Genomic DNA, 19,184 nt, shown 5'->3' with positions numbered 1-19,184 from the left:
TGTTTAATGTGAAATCTGGGATTTTTTTTTCTCCATTTAAAATCGGAAAGAAAACCTAGAAGGTTTGAGATTAATATCTTGATTAGTTCACTATTTGTATGTCCCTATTTGTAAACTTGTAAGCAAATGTGTGATATTGACATTTACAGATTTTGGCATATGTTCTTACCCAGATTGTTTTTCCGTTAAAGGGCCTTTGTTCAAGAGCCTTCCTCATTGACCAAACCAAACTCTGGAATTCATGTAAATATTTCAAAGATTCTACTTTTCACTGAAGTTGTTGTCAATAATAGATTGAAACCCACACTTATAAATTTTAGCTCTCTCATCAACATTGTGTTTCAGACTGTCAACAGTTCACAATCGGGATGTTTTGAGTTTTTTGCATCATTCTGTGTAAACACTAGAGCCAATTTAGTACCTACAACCATACCATACTAAAGTCACACTCACTCGGCCTTCTGTCAGGTGCACATTATGTACATAGTGTATAATAATGCTTCGTTACCTACCCTGTGCATCAGTGAAACCACTGCTAATGTTATCTGGGTATTGAACCAGACAACCATAGTTTACACCCACTCTGTGATTCATTGATCCAACATCATTAACTGTTTTTTTTTTTCCCCGGTCAGGGTTGTGCAGAATCTGGAGATAATTCCAGGAATACTGGGCACAAGGCAAGAATACACCCTGGATGGTCTACCAGTCCACTCCAGGGAACCTTTGACATATACTCACTCACTCACACCTAGAGGTAGCTTTGAGTAGCCAAACCACCTACTGGTATGTTTTAGGAACTGCAAAGTATCCGAGAACCCAGAGGAAAGACGCAGAGACACGGGCACAACATGCGTCACTCCATAGACAGTAACTGAGCTCAGGATAAAACAGGGGAACAGTCAAGATGTGGGAGGGCAACACCATCCTTTTTTGACATATTGCACCTGCACCTGAGCTTGGGTTTCTGCTTATACAGTTTTTGAATGATTTCATAGTATCCACTGGTGTTTTCTTCTGGTGTATTTATTCTCACCTCACAAAACATGGCAGTAAGTAGACTGGCAACTCTAAACTATCCCTACTGTGTGAATGAGTGTGAATTTATGAGTGTATGCTTTCCTGCAATGGTCTTTCCGTCTATCTGGGCTGTTTCCCTGCAACTCTGAAGACTTCCTGAATATGAATGGATGAATAAAAAGGTAATAGGACAATTTGAGAAATCAGACTGAAACAATCCCATTTCCAGTGTAACCAATAAAAACTAAGCTTCATTTCAAATACTGATCATAAAGCATAGAGTTAAGGCTTCCATTTCTTATCCCTCTTCACCTTTTGGCCATTTTCGACTCTACTAAAGAAAATCTTAGGCTTGTTAAAAGTCCTCCTCATTACTACCAAGACATTTTGACCTTATGAGCTCTAAGGGTTAAAATGCTTTATGAATAACTTTTATAATTACTAGGATCTTCTCTTTAATTTTAAGGGGAAATGCCCACATTTCTGAGGATTTTCTTAGAATTTTGTCACTTGGAAAAACTCTTTGCAGTAAGATTTGTCATGAATACAAGCTCAGATCCTACATCCTGGGAGTGTGTGGGGTTAAATCAGACCTGTTCCTGTTCACAAAGATCAGTCTGTAGTCTGTATATTTTATCAACAGAGTAATAAAGCTTGTGCACTTTGCTCAATAGACATGACAGTAAACTCCATATCAATACTGTCTGAAGGTCTTTTCATTTCTTATTGCAAACACTAGAGGATTGAAGATGACCTTTACAGAAGCTGGGTGCAAAAAAAAAAAAAAAGAAGAAGAAAAAAGCACGAGAGTCTGATACAGTACATCAGCGTTTTATTCCATGCAGTTGTTTGCTTTTGATTTTATTCCTTCCTGATCCCATTGCACTGTACACAGGCTAATACAGGAAACCGTCAGGGTTGGTTGATCAGAACGCCATTCAAGCAAAGGGAAAAGGGGAGGTGGGACATGAGTAAGAAACATACTGAAGGAGAAGAAAAATAGCTCAGAGTTTTAACACGTTCTGCACAAAAATAGTTTATAACAAAATAACTGTTTATGCATTGGTTGAAAACGGAATGAGAAAAAACGTGGGAAGGAATAAAGACGAATGCACCGACAAACAGAGAAAAGCAGAGAAATACAGAGCGATACAGCGAGATGTTTTTCGAGTTTGCAGAGACAAATTTGACTTAATAGTACAGTTTCATCCTGATTTAAATACTGAGAGCATCCAGCCTTTATCTGTCAGATCATGAAATACAGACAGCACGGCAAATAACTCGCTAAAGAGAACTTGGTTTTGTTAGCTTTCCCAAACCTCTGCTTACATGTGATATAAGAGAACCCTTGTGTTAAACTGTTAAACTATTAAACTGTTCCCCAGTAACTCGAATTACATGTGCTAATTAAACAGGACCCATCCCAGGACTCTGTGCACCTCTGTGTAGACTTCATTCTATAACCTAACAAATACCACTGGATAATAAAGATTACATCTTAACAATAAGCATGTCCTCGTTCTAAGGTACAGTAAGAACTAAGTGCTAATGATTTCATGATCTCTCTGTGAGGAGGATTTTATTACTTGTATAACCAGATTCCAAAAAATACTGAAACATGATTTCAGGGTCTTCAAAAGATGTTTTTTTCAGAAAAAGACTGAACGCTCTCTTCCCAGAAATACTTCACAAATGAATAATGATACAAGACAAAAAATCGTTAAGATTAGGAAAACTAACATGATTCTAAGCTAGTAGTCCAAAATAAATTAATCCAAAGACCGTGTAGGCCAGCTACAAAAAAAAAAAAAGGAAGGGAAATTAAATTAAATTAACACAACAAATAATCCCAGCTATACAGAAAACATTATAGTGCTGCAGATGGAAAGACATTATTGTATTTTACTCTCAATACCTGTCTGACTTCTGGAATAAAATCACAGAAGTTTCTTAAAAGATGTAAACAAGGAAAAATGAGGTTGGTGTGTGTCCAGAAGTTGTCCTGGCTCACTGGTTAAAAGACAAAGCCTAACAAGTCCTTCTCATTCAGACAGAAAGCATTTTTTTCCCCACCCAATCTGAATCGTGCTGGTCGGTGGAATACACTAGAAATAAGATTTGTGTCAAACAGGCTTAAGTAAACAGGGTTGGGTGATGAAATTCTTGCTTTGTTCATTTGCTGCGAATGCATTTGGGTGCAAGACTTTGACATACAAGCAAACCCTGTCAAATCGATAAAATAAAATAAAAAATGAAATAAAAAAATAAAATAGAAGCCGTCACTCGTCTCGTATCTGTCTAACCTGTCCGTTTTTTAAATTCAACTGGCTGTCTTGTCTAAACTACTACACAAGCATACACACACACACACACACACACACACCAAAAACACACAAGGGTAATGAATACAGTGTATTATCAATGATAAAAGATGCAGCATCCCTCGTTTTTTGTGAACGTAAAATACAGATTACATTAGTAGGATTAACCGCTTTAATCCCGATAAAACCTACTCCTAGCATTTAGACGAATAGAAAAGGAATGTTGCTTGGGTTTCTAACACAGCAACACAACATACAGATCTGTCTCCCTCTAGTGGAGTGCCACTGCTAGTATGCTGAAGAAAAGAGCTGCACTGTGCATCGAACTTAACCTGAGCATCAAATCATCAAAACGCAGGTGGTGATTTAGAGCAACACAAAAAGTCTCAAAAAATAGATGTTTTTTTTTTTTTTTTAAATGTGACTTTTCCTAGAACTACCTGCCGTCACTACAACCTGCCAGTGCGTCTGTCCAGCCAGCTAGACAGTCCTCCTGAGCTAGATTCTCTTGAGCCTGAGCAGAACCTGCGTTATTGCTGAACCTTTAGAGTGTGTCCAAAGGCGCGTGCCTCACACTAGACATTCAGTCTCACTTCAAGTACAAACAAAAACGGAACAAATTACGGCAAGTCCTGAGGGATTTAAGGGGTTGCTGCATCTTCACATCAACTAAATCGTTAAATATACAAACAACCTCGAATGGAAAAACTGACACGAGATTAAAGAACTGAAGTAAAGGGAAACTTCAGGAGAAACTTGGGTCTCGACACAGAGCCACACATGGAAAGGAATGTGCTCTTGTCATCTTCCAGTCTTATAATCCTTCACAAGTTCTGGCCTGAGGTGAGAGGGAAAAGCTGGACTGCTTTCCGCCAGCTTCAACACTGATTCCAGGGATTTCTCACACAGATTCTTTTGTGCGTCGTTTTGAAAGCGAGCCCCGTGTTCCGGTGTGTCTGACAAGCGCAGCAGCAAAGTCTGATTGGTTCTCCAACTGGCATGCTGAGACTCCACATGGGTCTGTGGTGTTAGAAATGAGAGATGGAAAAGGAAAAAAAAAACAAAAAACAAAAAAAAAATGAATAAATAAAAAAAGACCCAGAGAGGACCGACAGGTGCTGTTCATGCTGGTGCTCAAACCAAAGTGACCCTGATATCCCAGGGCATTGTTTATTAGAAACTCAAGCTTTACCAGGTAGCTAGCATGTCTCAGCTTCTTAGCCAAAAAAGGGCAGATCTGGCTGCTTGCGTTGATGTTAAAGGGTCCCGTGTTTAATCAGAGTGATCTTTATTCAAAAGTGGTCTTTACTATACTCTCCACCACCAAAAAGCTATCACACACAATCCTTGATCGCCATGTTTCTGGTTGAAAGTTTGCGCCTTTTGTTCCATTCCAACCCGATATGCTCCTTCGTTCTTGTCAGTTTGTTCTAGGCTAGGATTTAAAAGTCGTCCTAATTTCTATTTTTTTTGTTGTTGTTTTCTTTGCCTTGAATGCAGAAAAATAAATTATGAATGTTACACCAGCTACATTGTCAGTCCAGAGTTGCCTGAGCTTACTCGGATGGGTGGGGTTTGAGATAGAGGGCAGGGGACTGGATGAGCAAAGGGCCGTGGTCTTTTTCAGCAGGCCCCAACAGGCCCACATTGCTGTGGCTCTCCTCCTAGATGGTGGGACCTGAGGGAGGAGCTCACCAGGAAGAAGGAGCACACGGATGCTTGTTCCTTATGGTGGCGTCGGAGCACTCAGCCTCTGAAGAGTCACAGTCGGAATCGCCAAAGTGCAGCGGATTCTGAGGGAAAGACAGACAGACAGAGAGAGAGATGTTTAATTATGTGAAAACACAAACAACTCTATATTTTCTCCCTAGTTACAGTATACACAGCATGTTATAATGTAGCATCTGCTGCAGAATCTTAATGATAAAGACATTAACAGGGTTTCTACGCTTAATATTCCAGGATATTTTCCCATGACTTATTCTAAGCAACAGCTGTCATGTTCATGAGTTGCGTAAATACTAGTCTACACCGCAATTAATAACATTATCTCTCATCGAGCTGGGAACGTATGACATCTACTTGGGCCAAACAAGGCTTTAGGTAGCAAAAACAGGCAAAGAAATTAAAAATAAATAAATAAAAATTCTACAATCCATGAAGGAGAGCTTGCCAAAATGTGGTGATCATGCAAATTAAGCAGTGTCTAATTCATCAATGATCAATAATTGCATTTTATACTAAAGCGCTATTGAATTCGGACCGAACAGAAAGTCTTGATCAATTCCACCTAAAGTAGTTCCCACTACACAAATAACAGATGTATTAATCTCCTTGTGCTAATCGGTTATTGCTTTTATAGTACTGAATTAGACAGGGACTTGTATGGAGGATGCTACACGAATAAGGAAAAAAAACAAACAAACAAAAGACTGCTGATGAAATTTATCTTGGAAGGTCTCCAGTGTCTTTATGATTTCCAACACAGGAAAGGCTTCAGGAAAAAGTGATTCGTAGATATTTCTTATTCGTCATGAGACGGAGACAAAAGGGATTCCGCTAGGTCGAGGTCAAGGACAAGTTTCTAGCTGCTCTAGCATAAGTGATTACAGAAAGTAACATGTCTAGCAGGTTTTAATAGAAACGTTTGAGGTGTTTATTTTAAATAAATAACAAACTGTAAATGATGTGGTATAAACATCACTAAGGAAGCCTGCTTAGGCTGTTAGGCTGCAGCACGATTATTTTCCTATAACAACATGCCTCATCATGTATTATTCATTCATTCATTCATTCATTCATTCATTCATCTTCTACCGCTTATCCGAACTACCTCGGGTCACGGGGAGCCTGTGCCTATCTCAGGCGTCATCGGGCATCAAGGCAGGATACACCCTGGACGGAGTGCCAACCCATCGCAGGGCACACACACTCTCATTCACTCACGCAAGCACACACTAGGGACAATTTTTCCAGAGATGCCAATCAACCTACCATGCATGTCTTTGGACCGGGGGAGGAAACCGGAGTACCCGGAGGAAACCCCCAAAGCACGGGGAGAACATGCAAACTCCACACACACAAGGTGGAGGCGGGAATCGAACCCCGACCCTGGAGGTGTGAGGCAAACGTGCTAACCACTAAGCCACCGTGCCATCATGTATTAGTCTTTACTTAAACAATGACTTTTGTAACATTACACATTGCAACTTTCTATTTTTATTCCCCTCTCTAGATAGGTCTTTCAGAACACCTGATCATTATCTCAGAAGCAATTTTCTCATTTTGAATGACACATCAGAACCCTGTATTAAGCTGAAACAGTGGCACGGAGGTGCTAACCTCATAACTATGCTCATCGGCACACAGCTTGCCCAGGGAGATCTGAGTCTTGACCCGGCGCACAGCACATTCTTTATCCGAGAGGCCGTCAGACTGCATGGAGATGTCGATGGGGATCTCTGGTGTGTGTGAAAGCAGCTCGTCCAGATGCTCCTCCTGACTGGCGCTCAGTGCCTCTAGAGGTCCGCTGTGCGAGTGCTCGCTCGTGTTTCCCTCTTCCCCGTCTGACACGGACAGATTCTCCGAGCTGAATGTCGAGTAGGACTGAAAGCTGCTCATGCACCGGTGAGGCCTGTACACATCACAAAATGTGTGTTACGAGATTAAATCATTTATAATAGCACGATAAATCACAATCAGACATCTGCATGGGGAAAAATGTGGTCAGGCTGCATTTTATTTTTTGCATGTTATTTATTTGCACATATACATACACACTCACACACACAGTATGAGTTTAATCAACGAGATTTTAAATGAGTGTTCCACATGCAGCCTGGAGGAAAAGTCAGAGCTCATAAAGAGCCTACTGATTGTCAATTATTAATAAGTGCAGAGCAACACATCACCTCTGTCTCCGTGGAAACTCTACTTCACTGTCAACCTCTCCCTCCTCTTCCTCAGATGAGTCATCCCCAGCCTGACAAGAAAGCAGACTGTTAGCTCACTATCACACACACACACACACACACACACACTCACACGAGACAGACGCACACAAAACCCGAAAACCCCAATTATCCTTTACAGTAATCTCACACACAGGGAAGAAACAGGAATACAGTTATGACTGCATTAAATACACCATACAGCTCAGCTAGCAGAAAACAACAAGAAAAAACCCTGAATACGTTTACATGACACGGTTTCGAAACACAATGCCCTTTTCAGCAGCGCAAACACAGGCCTGATAAATATACAGTTTGGCTGATAAGTTCAGGATTTGTTTTAAGGTTCCCTAAAGTACATTTTTTCTTTAGAAGTAACATCAATGTGGGGCTATATTGAACATCCAGCCAACACACTATAGGGGGCTAGGAGGTATTAAACGCTCCCAGAACCTGAAGTGTGATACGTGTGTGCACGCAAACTATAGTGCTGTAAGGTTTACTGCATGAATGGTGCTTTCTAGGACATTGAGATTTTATGTTTAATAAGAATTTATGTTTGAGATTTTTATTTTTAAGTTTTAAGTATATAATTATTTTGTTCCTGGTTTGAAATCAGTAAAGCCATAATTTACCCAAAAATCTAATCTGTTGTCTCACCTTGCTGAGGGTCCTGAGGGTGCGTGGGAGGCTGTTCTGTTGAGAGTCGCCTTGCTCGGGCTGTTGCTGTCCCTCCATACCTCCTCCGTCTGGGCCCTCACGTGTATTGACCAGAGAGGAATCAGCCAACATGTCCTGGCACCTCAAACACCCGGGAAGTGGGTGACCCTGGCAGCAAGGGCAGAGAGCAGCTGGCCCAGTAGCTGAGTGCTGCCGTGCATCGGCTTCTAAAGTGTTGTTGATGAGGTCGGGGCTGGAGCGCTGAAGGTGCTCAGTGTGAGGGCTGCGTAGTGCTGCGGCAGGGCCAAAGTAGCGCAGCTCGCTGGCACATGTAGCTGTTGCGTTGTCTCGCATCTGCAGAGGGAGCAGGGGGCTCTCAGGTGGTAGCTGATGAGGATGGTGATGATGAAGATGATTATGATGATGGTACTGCTGAGGCTGCAGTGGCTGCTGTTCCTCAGTCATGTTGACATTAGGTTTCAGGACCCCGGGAAACTCGTTGTGGCTGCCCTTGCTGTTGGTGCGGCGGTGGCGCGGTTTGCTGCGGTAGCGAGCTTTCCCAGGAGGAGTGGAAACCCTTGGGCTGCCTGAGAGAGGAGAGGACACTGGGAAAGCCTCCACACTGGAGATTCCATCAGACCGCAACAGATCAGGCCTACAAAAGAGGCAATTCATGATCAAGTAGTGATACACTAAAACCCAAGATGATAAATATACATGGCATTAGAACCATTCAGAAAAGACAAAAGACAGCAAGACAAAATTTAAAGATGCGGTCGGCAAATATAAAAATTTGCAACACTGATTTTTCCGAGTGTCTTAATTTTAAGCGACTCACAAGGCCCACACAGTAAAGAAGGCATGTCATATTTTTTTTTTGTCTTAATTGCATCTCACTTCAGAGACAGCAGACGGCACTAAAACTAAATGATTACTTTGCCTGACGTCCATGTTTAAAGCGGTGTGTGCAAGTAATATGATGTACGCTGTACAGTGGTTACCTCTTGGGAGTCTGTGTGCCAGGTTTGTGGTTCACGCTGCCTTTCTTTCTGATGAGCTTCTCGACAGCGTTGGGTCGGACGATGGGTCGCACTATGTGGCGTTTGTACTGGCCGGGGTATTTTTTCTCTACAGCTTGTTCCCTTCTGCTCAAAAACAACAGCAGAGTGAATCAGGGCTGATAATTATAATAACATTTACAAACACGTTTTTAAGGACCTAAATCACAGCTACATGAAATAAAGACGTTGCCTGAAATGAGAAAACATTACATGTTGAAAGATAAAGATTTGGAACAGTAGGAAAGAATAATATAGGATAAAAACTTGTCTTGTTAAAGGTAAGTCTGAGTTGAGGCTAAGCTGGAGCAGATATAAGGAGATTAAATTAAATTAGAATCACACCGAGACGTCTGGGCTCAGACACAGCTCAGGCCATGCAGATTGATGACTTCTGATTAAATTTCTCTAGACTAGTTATAAATATAAAAACACAGTGTTGCTGATGGTAGAGAGTTCCAGCTAAAACAGCGAAACGCTGAGTTGTTGAAGTGCGCTTACTTCATGAGCTCTTTCTCTCGCACTTCCAGCTGTAGCATGATAGCACTCAGCTCCATGTACAGGTTATTAGCCCTCTCAAGCTTCCTCTCGTAATGCTCTCGAATGTCCAGTGCATGCCTACAAGAACATACAAAGCAAACAGTGTTGGTCAGAGTCTTTGAAAGGTGGCAGTTTGAAATATCATCTTAGATTGATTTAAAAAACTAAAGCATAAATAAGTGAAAAGAAAGAAAAATAAATAAATAAATAAATCGCAGTATTTGTAGCATCAATGTTAAGTAGCTAACCTGAGTTCATCTCTTCTGCGCCGTATCAGTTCTTCATCCAAGCGGTGGATACACGTTCCTTCACTTTTTATCTTTTCAAAATGCTTCTTCACTTCCTCTCTCCACTCAGCCTGACAAGCGAATGCAACCACGCGTGTTACAGTTGAACAATTACTTAACCAAATTACTCTGCATTAAACTGGGTGACTATAATGCTGGTAAACAACAACCAATCCACCGAATGGCATGCTTTTTAGATTGGCGTAACTCTAAGCACCCAGAAGACACTTGCACAAACCCCGTAAAATCTCCACACAAAGAGTAACCAGAGTTCAGGCTTTGTTACTGTGGAGCTGTGAGGCAGCATCACAACTCACTGTGCCGGTACATTATACAGTATCTTAAACTCCAGCTCTTCATTCTGGCAAACTGTGTGCAACGTTAATATTTATTAAAACAAACCTGAGATTTAAAGTACGTCTCCTGCGGGGCTCCCAGCACGTCTGCAGAGGCGATGTCCAGGTGCAGCAGGATCTGTCTGAAGGATGGTCGGTTTCTGGGCTTTCCCTGCCTATTGTCAGGAAGTGAGAAATATAAGGATATGGTATCTCTGATCACTGTAAACTAGCTTTCTATTAGGCAGACTGAATGGAAATCAACTTAGCTGACATTTTAATCAGTATAAACAAATGACACATGATTATATATATATATAAAAAATAAGTCAGGACACTGTTGGCTTTTAGTGTGCGACTTTTGTGTGGATAAGATTAAATGGAATTGTAGTGGGTGATATGAACGGTTTGAAATTGCATAGATGCATACAAACAAGCAGTTAGGGCATCTCGGAGAACAGAAATGGGTTGGAAATCACCATGTACTCTGAAGATACAAACATTTGAGTGAGGAGAAAAAAACAAAAAAAAAAAAAAAAAAAAAACACCATCATATGAGCCATGACAAGAAATTCGATGTTGAACACGGACACCCACAACGGGCAAAAAGAGATCATCTCCATTAGATGTGCAAAGTGCAAATAATGTAATTGTGTAAATACAGATCAGACAGAAGTGATGGCAAGTCAGTTGGCTCATTTTAAATCCTCAATAAGACAGTAAACCTCATGCACAAGTGTTTGTATTTAGTGGTAGCTATTTTTAACATGTCCTTTCAACGATATGTTACGCAAGAAGGCTTGAAACAAAGAATTTTTTTTTTGTGCAGAAGCTCATATACGGGATAAAAGACTACGAGAGTGGAAAACAAAATCCATGAGAGACCAAACGATAAGATTTTGATCAGAGCTGCAGTCACCATGTCTGCTTCATGAGGATTTTGAAGCCGTCAGGGCAGGTGGAGGGCACGGGAAGGTGCAGACTGTTACTCCCTACTCCCCAAATTATAGCAGAGGAATCCACATCTTTATAGGGGATCTCTCCAGTCAGGAGTTCCCATAACACCACACCAAATGACCTAGAGAGCAAACAGGAAACATTAACACTTACAGCCCTAGAACTTTTAAACTGACATCACACCAGATGATTACATGGCACTAATGAGCCGTCTGAAAAGCTGCTTTTATGTAAACGAGCTCAAGTAACTTAAACGCTGAACTTCTTAACGCATGCCGTTTAGGGACACTTACCAGATGTCCACTTTCTCAGACACAGGTTCATTACGTATCACCTCTGGAGCCATCCAGGCCACTGTGCCAGCAAATGACATCTTAGTGCTCTTATCACTCAGCTCTTTGGATGTCCCAAAGTCGGAGATCTTCACAGCATCGTTATGAGTGACTAACACACTAAAAAAGGACAACCCAAGGGTGTTCATTAACATATTTTTTATCAATAAATAACTAAAATGACAAGCTCAAACTCTACTGATGTTTACTGTTCATTTATAATGCTAATTTTATTTACAACGTTCCAGATCAAAAGCTTAACGTCTAATGAGGATTGGGTTTGACAAACAAAATTTTACAGAAATCTGCCTTCAATAAAATACTTTCTGGGTTCACAATCTAAAGAATCAGTCAGATGATCAGCAAATAAAAGAAAAACGGCTAATAATAGTAGATAATCGGATTCTCTGAATAATCTACACCTACTGCATGTGATTTCTATATAAGCAGAATAGAGCAGATTCATGAATAGTTATCAGAACTATTGAAAGCACTGTGATACGCAAGAATTGAAGGAAATGTTCGACTCCTACCAGAAAATGCTATGAATTACATTTTTTTTATCATGTTAGCATTATATCATGCATTAAAGCAGTGGAGTGCAGAGAGTCTGTCCAGTGGGTGCTAAGTAGAGCTTACTTTGGTGATTTGAGGTCTCTGTGGATGATCTTGTGGAGGTGTAGGTAGTTCATGCCGCTGGCGATGCCTGATGCCCAGTCCACTAAGAGACGGGGAGTTACCTTCCTCCCTGCCCTGAGTACCTCATACAGCTGCCCCTGAGCACAGTACTCCATGATAATGCAGTAACATGGAGCCTGTGTGCACACACCCCTATAGAAGTAAATAAAGCAACACGGGTCAAAAAAAAAGGATTCCATGCATAGCATTTAAAAACGCAGACTCGTTAGTGGGTCATACTTGAAACCGATGATGTTTGGGTGTTTGAGTTTGCGGAGGTGTTTGATGTCCGTCTCTTTCTGCTCTCGGACCTTCTTGATGGCCACTTCTTCAGAGTGGAACTTCCCCAGGAAGACGGCGCCCTGAGCTCCACTTCCCAACCACTGTAGCTCAGAAATCTCCTCGAATGGAACCTCCCACACATCTACAAACCAATCAATGAACAGTGTTGGCATATAGTTGATCACATAACATCAGCTGATTTCTCCAAGTCATCAGATCATTGTGAACAAAAATGTGTTGTCATTTAGTGCCATAGAAACATAAACTGTAAAGATGCTTAAACAGAAGGTTAAATTAAACAGCTGGAGGGAAAACTTTCAAGTGCAAATCTGACCCTTTTACATGAAACCCTTGACAGTGTTTGCTCCCCATTTAAGCTACTGTGTAAGGAATAAGACATGGGTGGATGAACATTCATTCATTTTCTACCGCTTATCCGAACTACCTCGGGTCACTGGGAGCCTGTGCCTATCTCAGGCGTCATCGGGCATCAAGGCAGGATACACCCTAGACGAAGTGCCAACCCATCGCAGGGCACACACACACTCTCATTCACTCACACAATCACACACTAGGGACAATTTTCCAGAGATGCCAGTCAACCTACCATGCATGTCTTTGGACCGGGGGAGGAAACCAGAGTACCCGGAGGAAACCCCCGAGGCACGGGGAGAACATGCAAACTCCACACACACAAGGCGGAGGCGGGAATCGAACCCCCAACCCTGGAGGTGTGAGGCGAACGTACTAACCACTAAGCCACCGTGCCCCCGGGTCGATGTACAGTTATTGAAAATTAATCAACGATTATATCCATAATACGGCTTCCTGAGATCAGTTAATTTACAGCATCTGTTCATAAGCGCTTCTTATTTTTTCTGTCTTGAAGTTAATAAGACAAAAGTCAAAGCCCAAGAAAACAGAAAAAACAAAATGACTGATACCTGAAGTCTTACAAAGTGCTGACACTTAAAAAAGATCCTTTATGCAAAACATCACAGATAGATAGATAGGTTGATAGAGAGATAGAGATAGAGAGCGATCGCTAAAGATAGCGATAGCAATAGATAAATAGATACTGTATTGATCCTGGAGGAAATTTAAGCATCTGGTAGCGGCATACATAACAATCAAACATTTTTCTTCATTTACATATTCATGCCTCATTGCCTAATATGACTTACTGTACATCTGCTAACATAGTCAGCTAGTTAAGTGTATGTAAGCTAGCTTGTATTTATCACAGGTAGATAGAAGTTCAAGTTCAGGTTTCTTTGTCATTTCGCTACATGTTGAGACATGCAGTGGAACAAGATGTCGTGTCTCACAGGTCAAACGGTGTAACATCCATACAGACATTAATCATCAAAAAACACAAAGCAATACAATTTAAATACACAAAAAATACACTCAGCAATAAATATAAGTATGAAGACTCTACAATGCTTCCTTGATATTGTGCACGTGCAACAGGAGGCATTCAAAGTCAGCAGCTGGTAGCGGACTAGTGCAAGATGTGGTGTGCAACATGAGCATGTACAGTAAACATTTAAACATTTTTGATGAGCCAGTGTGCTAATGCTGAGGAGAATGTGACTGGTGGCAGTCAGGTGGGTCACGTCACAGGAGGCCTGTGTATTTTCAGGGGGTGGCAGTGGAGGTTTGAGTTCAGGGCTAGAATTTATATCAGTAAACATCGAAACACTGAATTTGTCAAAAATAATATCATCACTAACATTACCCAAGTTTTCAAGCCAGCTATCGAGGCCTGTGTGTTTAGCAGCTATGAGTTTCCAGATACCACGCCGTCCTCTAGGAATCTACTGACTGCATGCAGAGTTAGGGTCAATGGTCTGAAGCCTGCAGCTACTAAGAAAAAGAGATGACTACGATGCAGAACTAACGAGATCACTTTTAAATGTGAATTGGAATTCAGACAGCATTAAAACAGCAGTCACAATAATGTGTGTGTGAGTAAAACTCACAAAACACACAAAAAAAAAAAAACGCTCACCTTGCTGCTGAAGCTTGTAATCGGTCGAGTAGGTCTTCCCTATGATATTCCACACAGGCTTTAAGCAGCCGAACAAGCCTTCCAGGAAGCCACTTCCACCCGTGTTGGCTCGGTGGAAGTGAAGTTTGATATCGTCATGATGATGCTGGTCGGTGTGGTCCATGTTACAGCCTCCATCCTCGTTGCCCTCTTCCCCGCAGGACCCGTGCTCCTTGGGCTCAGCGTTGTGTTCCTCTTCATGCTCCTGCAGCTGCAGCACGCTGTTCTCGAAGTGGCCCTGCTCTCGGCTCGAATCCTCGCTGAGTGCCGTGCAGGGTGGGCTGCTGGCGCTCACACCCAAGTCATCTTCTCGGCCTGGCTGCAGGGGCATGGGGAGGCTGGTAGGTGGTGCCAGGTCTGTGATGATCTGTGGAGGAGGAGCTAGTGGTAGGGCTTGGGGAGAAGGGGAGGTGTTGGTATTGGCTTTCTTCAGAGCGTCTCCCACCACGGTGAGCTTGAGCTCTTCTTTGAGCTTTCCCACCAGCAGGCTAGGGCAAGAGGTCCAGGACAGCACCTCTGGGGAGCTACCCATGGTGCCGTGCATGTGCATGGGCAGCTGCCTGACAGAAATGAGGGTAAGCAAAGATGCTTTTATAATGAAGTTATTGGCTTGAGATCAGGAGACCTAAAAGAGAGCGAGAGAAAAAAAAGAGAGCGAGAGAGAGAGAAATATTAGCTTTTTGCTTTGCAGCGTTACTAAACGTGAAGTTTGTTCCAAAAACTGAAAAAAAACTATATAGTGCATTAATCAAGGAGTTTCGCTATTTTATAAAACTTGTCTCATAACTCCTGGAGTCCCACAATGCACTGCAAAGGGCTTAATATCCAAACAATATAACCTAGAGGATCCAGAGCAGTAATAGTGCACTTGAACAGAATAGGAAGCAGGAATTTATTTTAGACACAGAACCAGTTTAATCTCCAGAGTTCTCTCATGACAGTGGGATTGAAAGAGCTTATATTAATGATGTTTATCTGTTAAAATCTCAAAGAGGGAAGAGAGAGTGTGAGAGAGAGAGAGAGAGAGAGTGAGAGAGAGAGAGGGAATGAGGGCTAGTATCCAGGAAATGCTTTTTTGAATCTATACTTAGCCGGTATGCTGTCTGCAGCATAGGGATTAAGCAGCCACGTGAATGAAGAGCTAAACATCTGGAGCACACACACACAGACACACACAAAGCTTATGTGGTTACACAAGAAGCAGGTTCCCAGAAGAAAGCTTATTTTGGGTTTGACGGTGGAGAAATAAAGCCCACGGTAAAGCCGTGAGTGCTGCATGTAGACAGAACGCGCCCTCACAGCTGCCACCTTCTCAGCCAGTACATGGGTTTTATCATCAAACCCCCGAGTTATTATTAAACTACTAAAGTTTCAGCTGAGGATCACAGCAACGTCGATTACAACAAACCTGCTGTCTTGAGTAAACACAGTACACTCAGGCTAAAGTCTAAAGTCCACTTTAGAGAAATATTTGGAACGCACATTTACAGAAGCTCTACACTACGAATTACACTTCTATTTGTGTGGATATAGATGAGAGGTGGAGGTGTTTGTCAGGCTCGAGGCACAAAGCTGCAGACACGTGACATTTGTGAGGTCACTTATAATTAATAATCAGGGTTTAGCACATAAATACTGCATTGCTGGTATACAATTACAGCAACAGTTAACTATGAACAGCTGTACTTCATAAACAGTAAGCTCCAGTAGTATTGGCACCCTTATTAATACAGGTAGGTAAAAGGGTTTTACATTTTTTGTAATTAATTCGATTAAACAAAGTCAAATCTAAATTTTTTATAGAAGTAAATTTAGTCTAGGAAAAAATAATAGAGACTAGTGTGTATAGAGAAAACAGAAATTTACAGTATTGCATGTGAAGGTTACCTGGTTGCCACTATAAGCAGTCACGTACCACAATGATTCAACACTGCACCACCTACTTTCTAGACAAAGTTTATACACCGTAAAACTAATCCATCCGTAGCAGCTCAATTCGCTTCTCAAATCCTGTCTGTGCATGAAAGAAGGTTTTGCAAGGTGGTGTTTTTAAAGTTTACTCCAGTAAGCGAGTGTGGGTTTTGATGAAACTTTCATACTAATCAGCTATGTACAATGTTGTCTAAACAAACATATGAAGCTTGGTGGGAGGCAGAGCTAATGAGGCCACGTCCTGATGGGCGAGCTTGTGAAACAAGGCCACGGCAACGAACACGTGACCGAACGCACTGTGCGATGTCAGTCATACACGAGAGGAATAGGGAGGAGTGGAAAGAGTTGTGACAAAAAGATAAACTGCCCTGTCCTTTTGTTTAAGCAGTGCAATCAGAGCAGGACCTTTAAACTACATAAGATCACACACACACGTTCCTAAGTTAACACACATACACACGTGCATGCAAAAGGTGAGTGAAGCGTCTCTCCTCTTCCTAGAAGAATAGGCTCTCTGTTTCCAGTAGCATTAATCTGCACAGGGGAGTAACTGGATAGAACTATTTCCTTTCACACACACACACACACACACACACACACACACACACACACACACACATGTGTGTGTAACCTGATCAGTGGGTGTGAGTGATGGACCAGTAGAAGCCATCAATAATGCAAGCTCAGCTCTCAAGCTCTCAGCGCACAACTGAGAGTGCAGGACGCAACCAGAGCGCTCTCTCTCTCGCTCTCCCCCTCTCGCTCAGGTAACACAGAAATCCTTTCCTGTGTGTGTGTGTGTGTGTGTGTGTAATTCCACTCTAGGGCCAGTGCTGATGCTCAGAGCTGCATTACACCCTGGGTGAATTATCCAAAGCCCTGCCAAACACACACACCTCCAATGCAGTAAGACACACTCCTAAACTGGTAGGAATGTACACTTTTTCCAATTTTGATAGGACACGGCGGTCGCTTCTCCATCAGCCCATATCCTGCACAGATCTGATTCTCGCAGGCTTTTAGAGATAGAGCGGACGCTGTGCCGATTTGATGTGAAATATTAGCGCCGTAATGACAGCTGACTCTAAGCCAGCTCTATACACAATACAAACGACGAGCAAGCTTAATCTAGACAAAAAATCAGAAACAGACCTCTCACAACAAATAATCACTGAGCATTCACAGCTGCAATTAAATCTTACAATAGTCATTGCAATACTAAGCTCCTGTTTCTATATCATTTCACCTGTTTTCTATCTCACCTTTTCATAAAATAAATAAAATCAAATTAAACAGTTGGGTGTTTTATTATTATTATCAGCATTGAACTAATATGCACACACACACACACACACACACACAATATATGGCAACCTGAACTGCCAGGAATTAAGTCGTATATTAAAAAAAAACAAGTTATAGCCTGTTTTTCCTTTTAAAATGTTCCTAAAAATCATTCATGATCTTCGTCTGTACAAGTAGCTCAGTACCACTCAGTTACCACAAGTAGCTCAGTTCACCTAGACAATTCTACACTGTTTTAGTCTCGGTGTTTCGAATACTCTAAAACAAAAAACACAAATATTACATGTTACAGGAAATAGTGAAAAAGTTAGTTGTTGTTGTGTTGTTAGTTAGTTGCATTCATTATGGAGTAATGTATTAGTCCAATAAAGGAACAGTCTAATATTCACATTAAATAAGTTTATGTTGTTTTAATATTATTTTAGGTTACGCTTTGTTTTAATTATTTATATAGTGGATAGTATTCTTGGAAGTTATTTCATTTCTACAACAAGCTTAATATGGAGTAATTCATAATTTATTGTCAACTATAATGGGCCAAATCATCAGCATGGATTCTGTAGTGCAGCCCAAAACAATGCATCTTCTAAAGCATCCAGTATTTATAAACCTCAAGTTACACACGTCAATGTTCTGACCTACACATGTCTGAACACAATTGTCCCAAACGCATCCCAGGACAGAACTCACTATAAAACAGGAGAGAGAATTCACCATCACGCGAACATGAAAATGGTCCGGGTTTTTTGGGGAACTGGGATGAGACGGGTTCCAGTGTTGGGACTTGGGACTTGGTTTTGTGCTGACAGACAGGCTTTAAAAGCTTGCTCATCCTCCATGAAGCCTCCTCAATTTGCGCTGTGAATTATTCATGGGTTTGGTTGTCTGCCCTTCCATAAATAATGTCTGTACCTTATCAGTACAGGGCCTGACCCAGCCGGGTAATTTACACGCCACTTGGACCTGGTTCTGACCGGTGAACACTGCTGGAGTGCAGGATTGCATGACCGAAACTCACTCTCACACAGAGACAGGCACATGGAGATGCAGACAGACACAAGATCAGGCACAGACAGGTACACAGAGATAGAGACACACACAGAATTGTAGGTCTCTATAGATGGGGAAGGGGAGAGAGAGAGAGAGAGAGAGAGAGAGAATTGTAGGTCTCTATAGATGGGGATAAGAGAAAGAGAGAGAGAGAGAGAGAGAGAGAGAGAGAGAGAGAGAGAGAGAGAGAGAGATGAAAATGGTCAGACTATGAAAACTCAGGAAAAAGACATTAAAAAATATGAGTAAGAAGAGAGTTGATTCATTCGCTAAGCTCCGGAGGGCAAACGGCTCCAGTCAGCCTTTATAGAAGGAAGCAACGTTAAATGTGCCTTATTAAAGTTTAACCTATAATCCACGTGAAGCCGTCAGAATCCAGATCGACACACAAAAACAAACAAACAAACAAACAAAAAAAAGAAGA

General features: G+C 41.7%; 1 protein-coding gene across 4 annotated transcripts in view; it reads right to left on the bottom strand.

Moving 5' to 3' along the window:
- Positions 1-1,835: 1,835 nt before the first annotated feature.
- The window catches only part of si:ch211-45c16.2 (mitogen-activated protein kinase kinase kinase 13), a 42,077-nt gene continuing 24,728 nt past the window's right edge, over positions 1,836-19,184 (bottom strand). For 3 of the 4 annotated variants that reach the window (XM_060876871.1, XM_060876870.1, XM_060876872.1), the window contains exons 3-15: positions 14,435-15,098; positions 12,379-12,562; positions 12,100-12,291; positions 11,422-11,580; positions 11,091-11,249; positions 10,239-10,347; positions 9,798-9,907; positions 9,511-9,627; positions 8,953-9,099; positions 7,952-8,606; positions 7,253-7,323; positions 6,684-6,975; positions 1,836-5,134 (exon numbers count right to left, since the gene is read on the bottom strand). In XM_060876871.1, the coding sequence (XP_060732854.1) occupies positions 5,033-5,134; positions 6,684-6,975; positions 7,253-7,323; positions 7,952-8,606; positions 8,953-9,099; positions 9,511-9,627; positions 9,798-9,907; positions 10,239-10,347; positions 11,091-11,249; positions 11,422-11,580; positions 12,100-12,291; positions 12,379-12,562; positions 14,435-15,023 (2,886 nt within the window). In that variant the 5' untranslated portion in view covers positions 15,024-15,098 and the 3' untranslated portion in view covers positions 1,836-5,032. The remainder of the gene's footprint in view (positions 5,135-6,683; positions 6,976-7,252; positions 7,324-7,951; positions 8,607-8,952; positions 9,100-9,510; positions 9,628-9,797; positions 9,908-10,238; positions 10,348-11,090; positions 11,250-11,421; positions 11,581-12,099; positions 12,292-12,378; positions 12,563-14,434; positions 15,099-19,184) is intronic. The other variant, XM_060876873.1, reaches the window with a different exon arrangement.

The sequence above is a fragment of the Tachysurus vachellii genome, chromosome 8 (assembly GCF_030014155.1).
Source record: "Tachysurus vachellii isolate PV-2020 chromosome 8, HZAU_Pvac_v1, whole genome shotgun sequence".
Classification (NCBI taxonomy): domain Eukaryota; kingdom Metazoa; phylum Chordata; class Actinopteri; order Siluriformes; family Bagridae; genus Tachysurus; species Tachysurus vachellii.
This window is presented reverse-complemented; position numbering and strand designations above follow the sequence as displayed.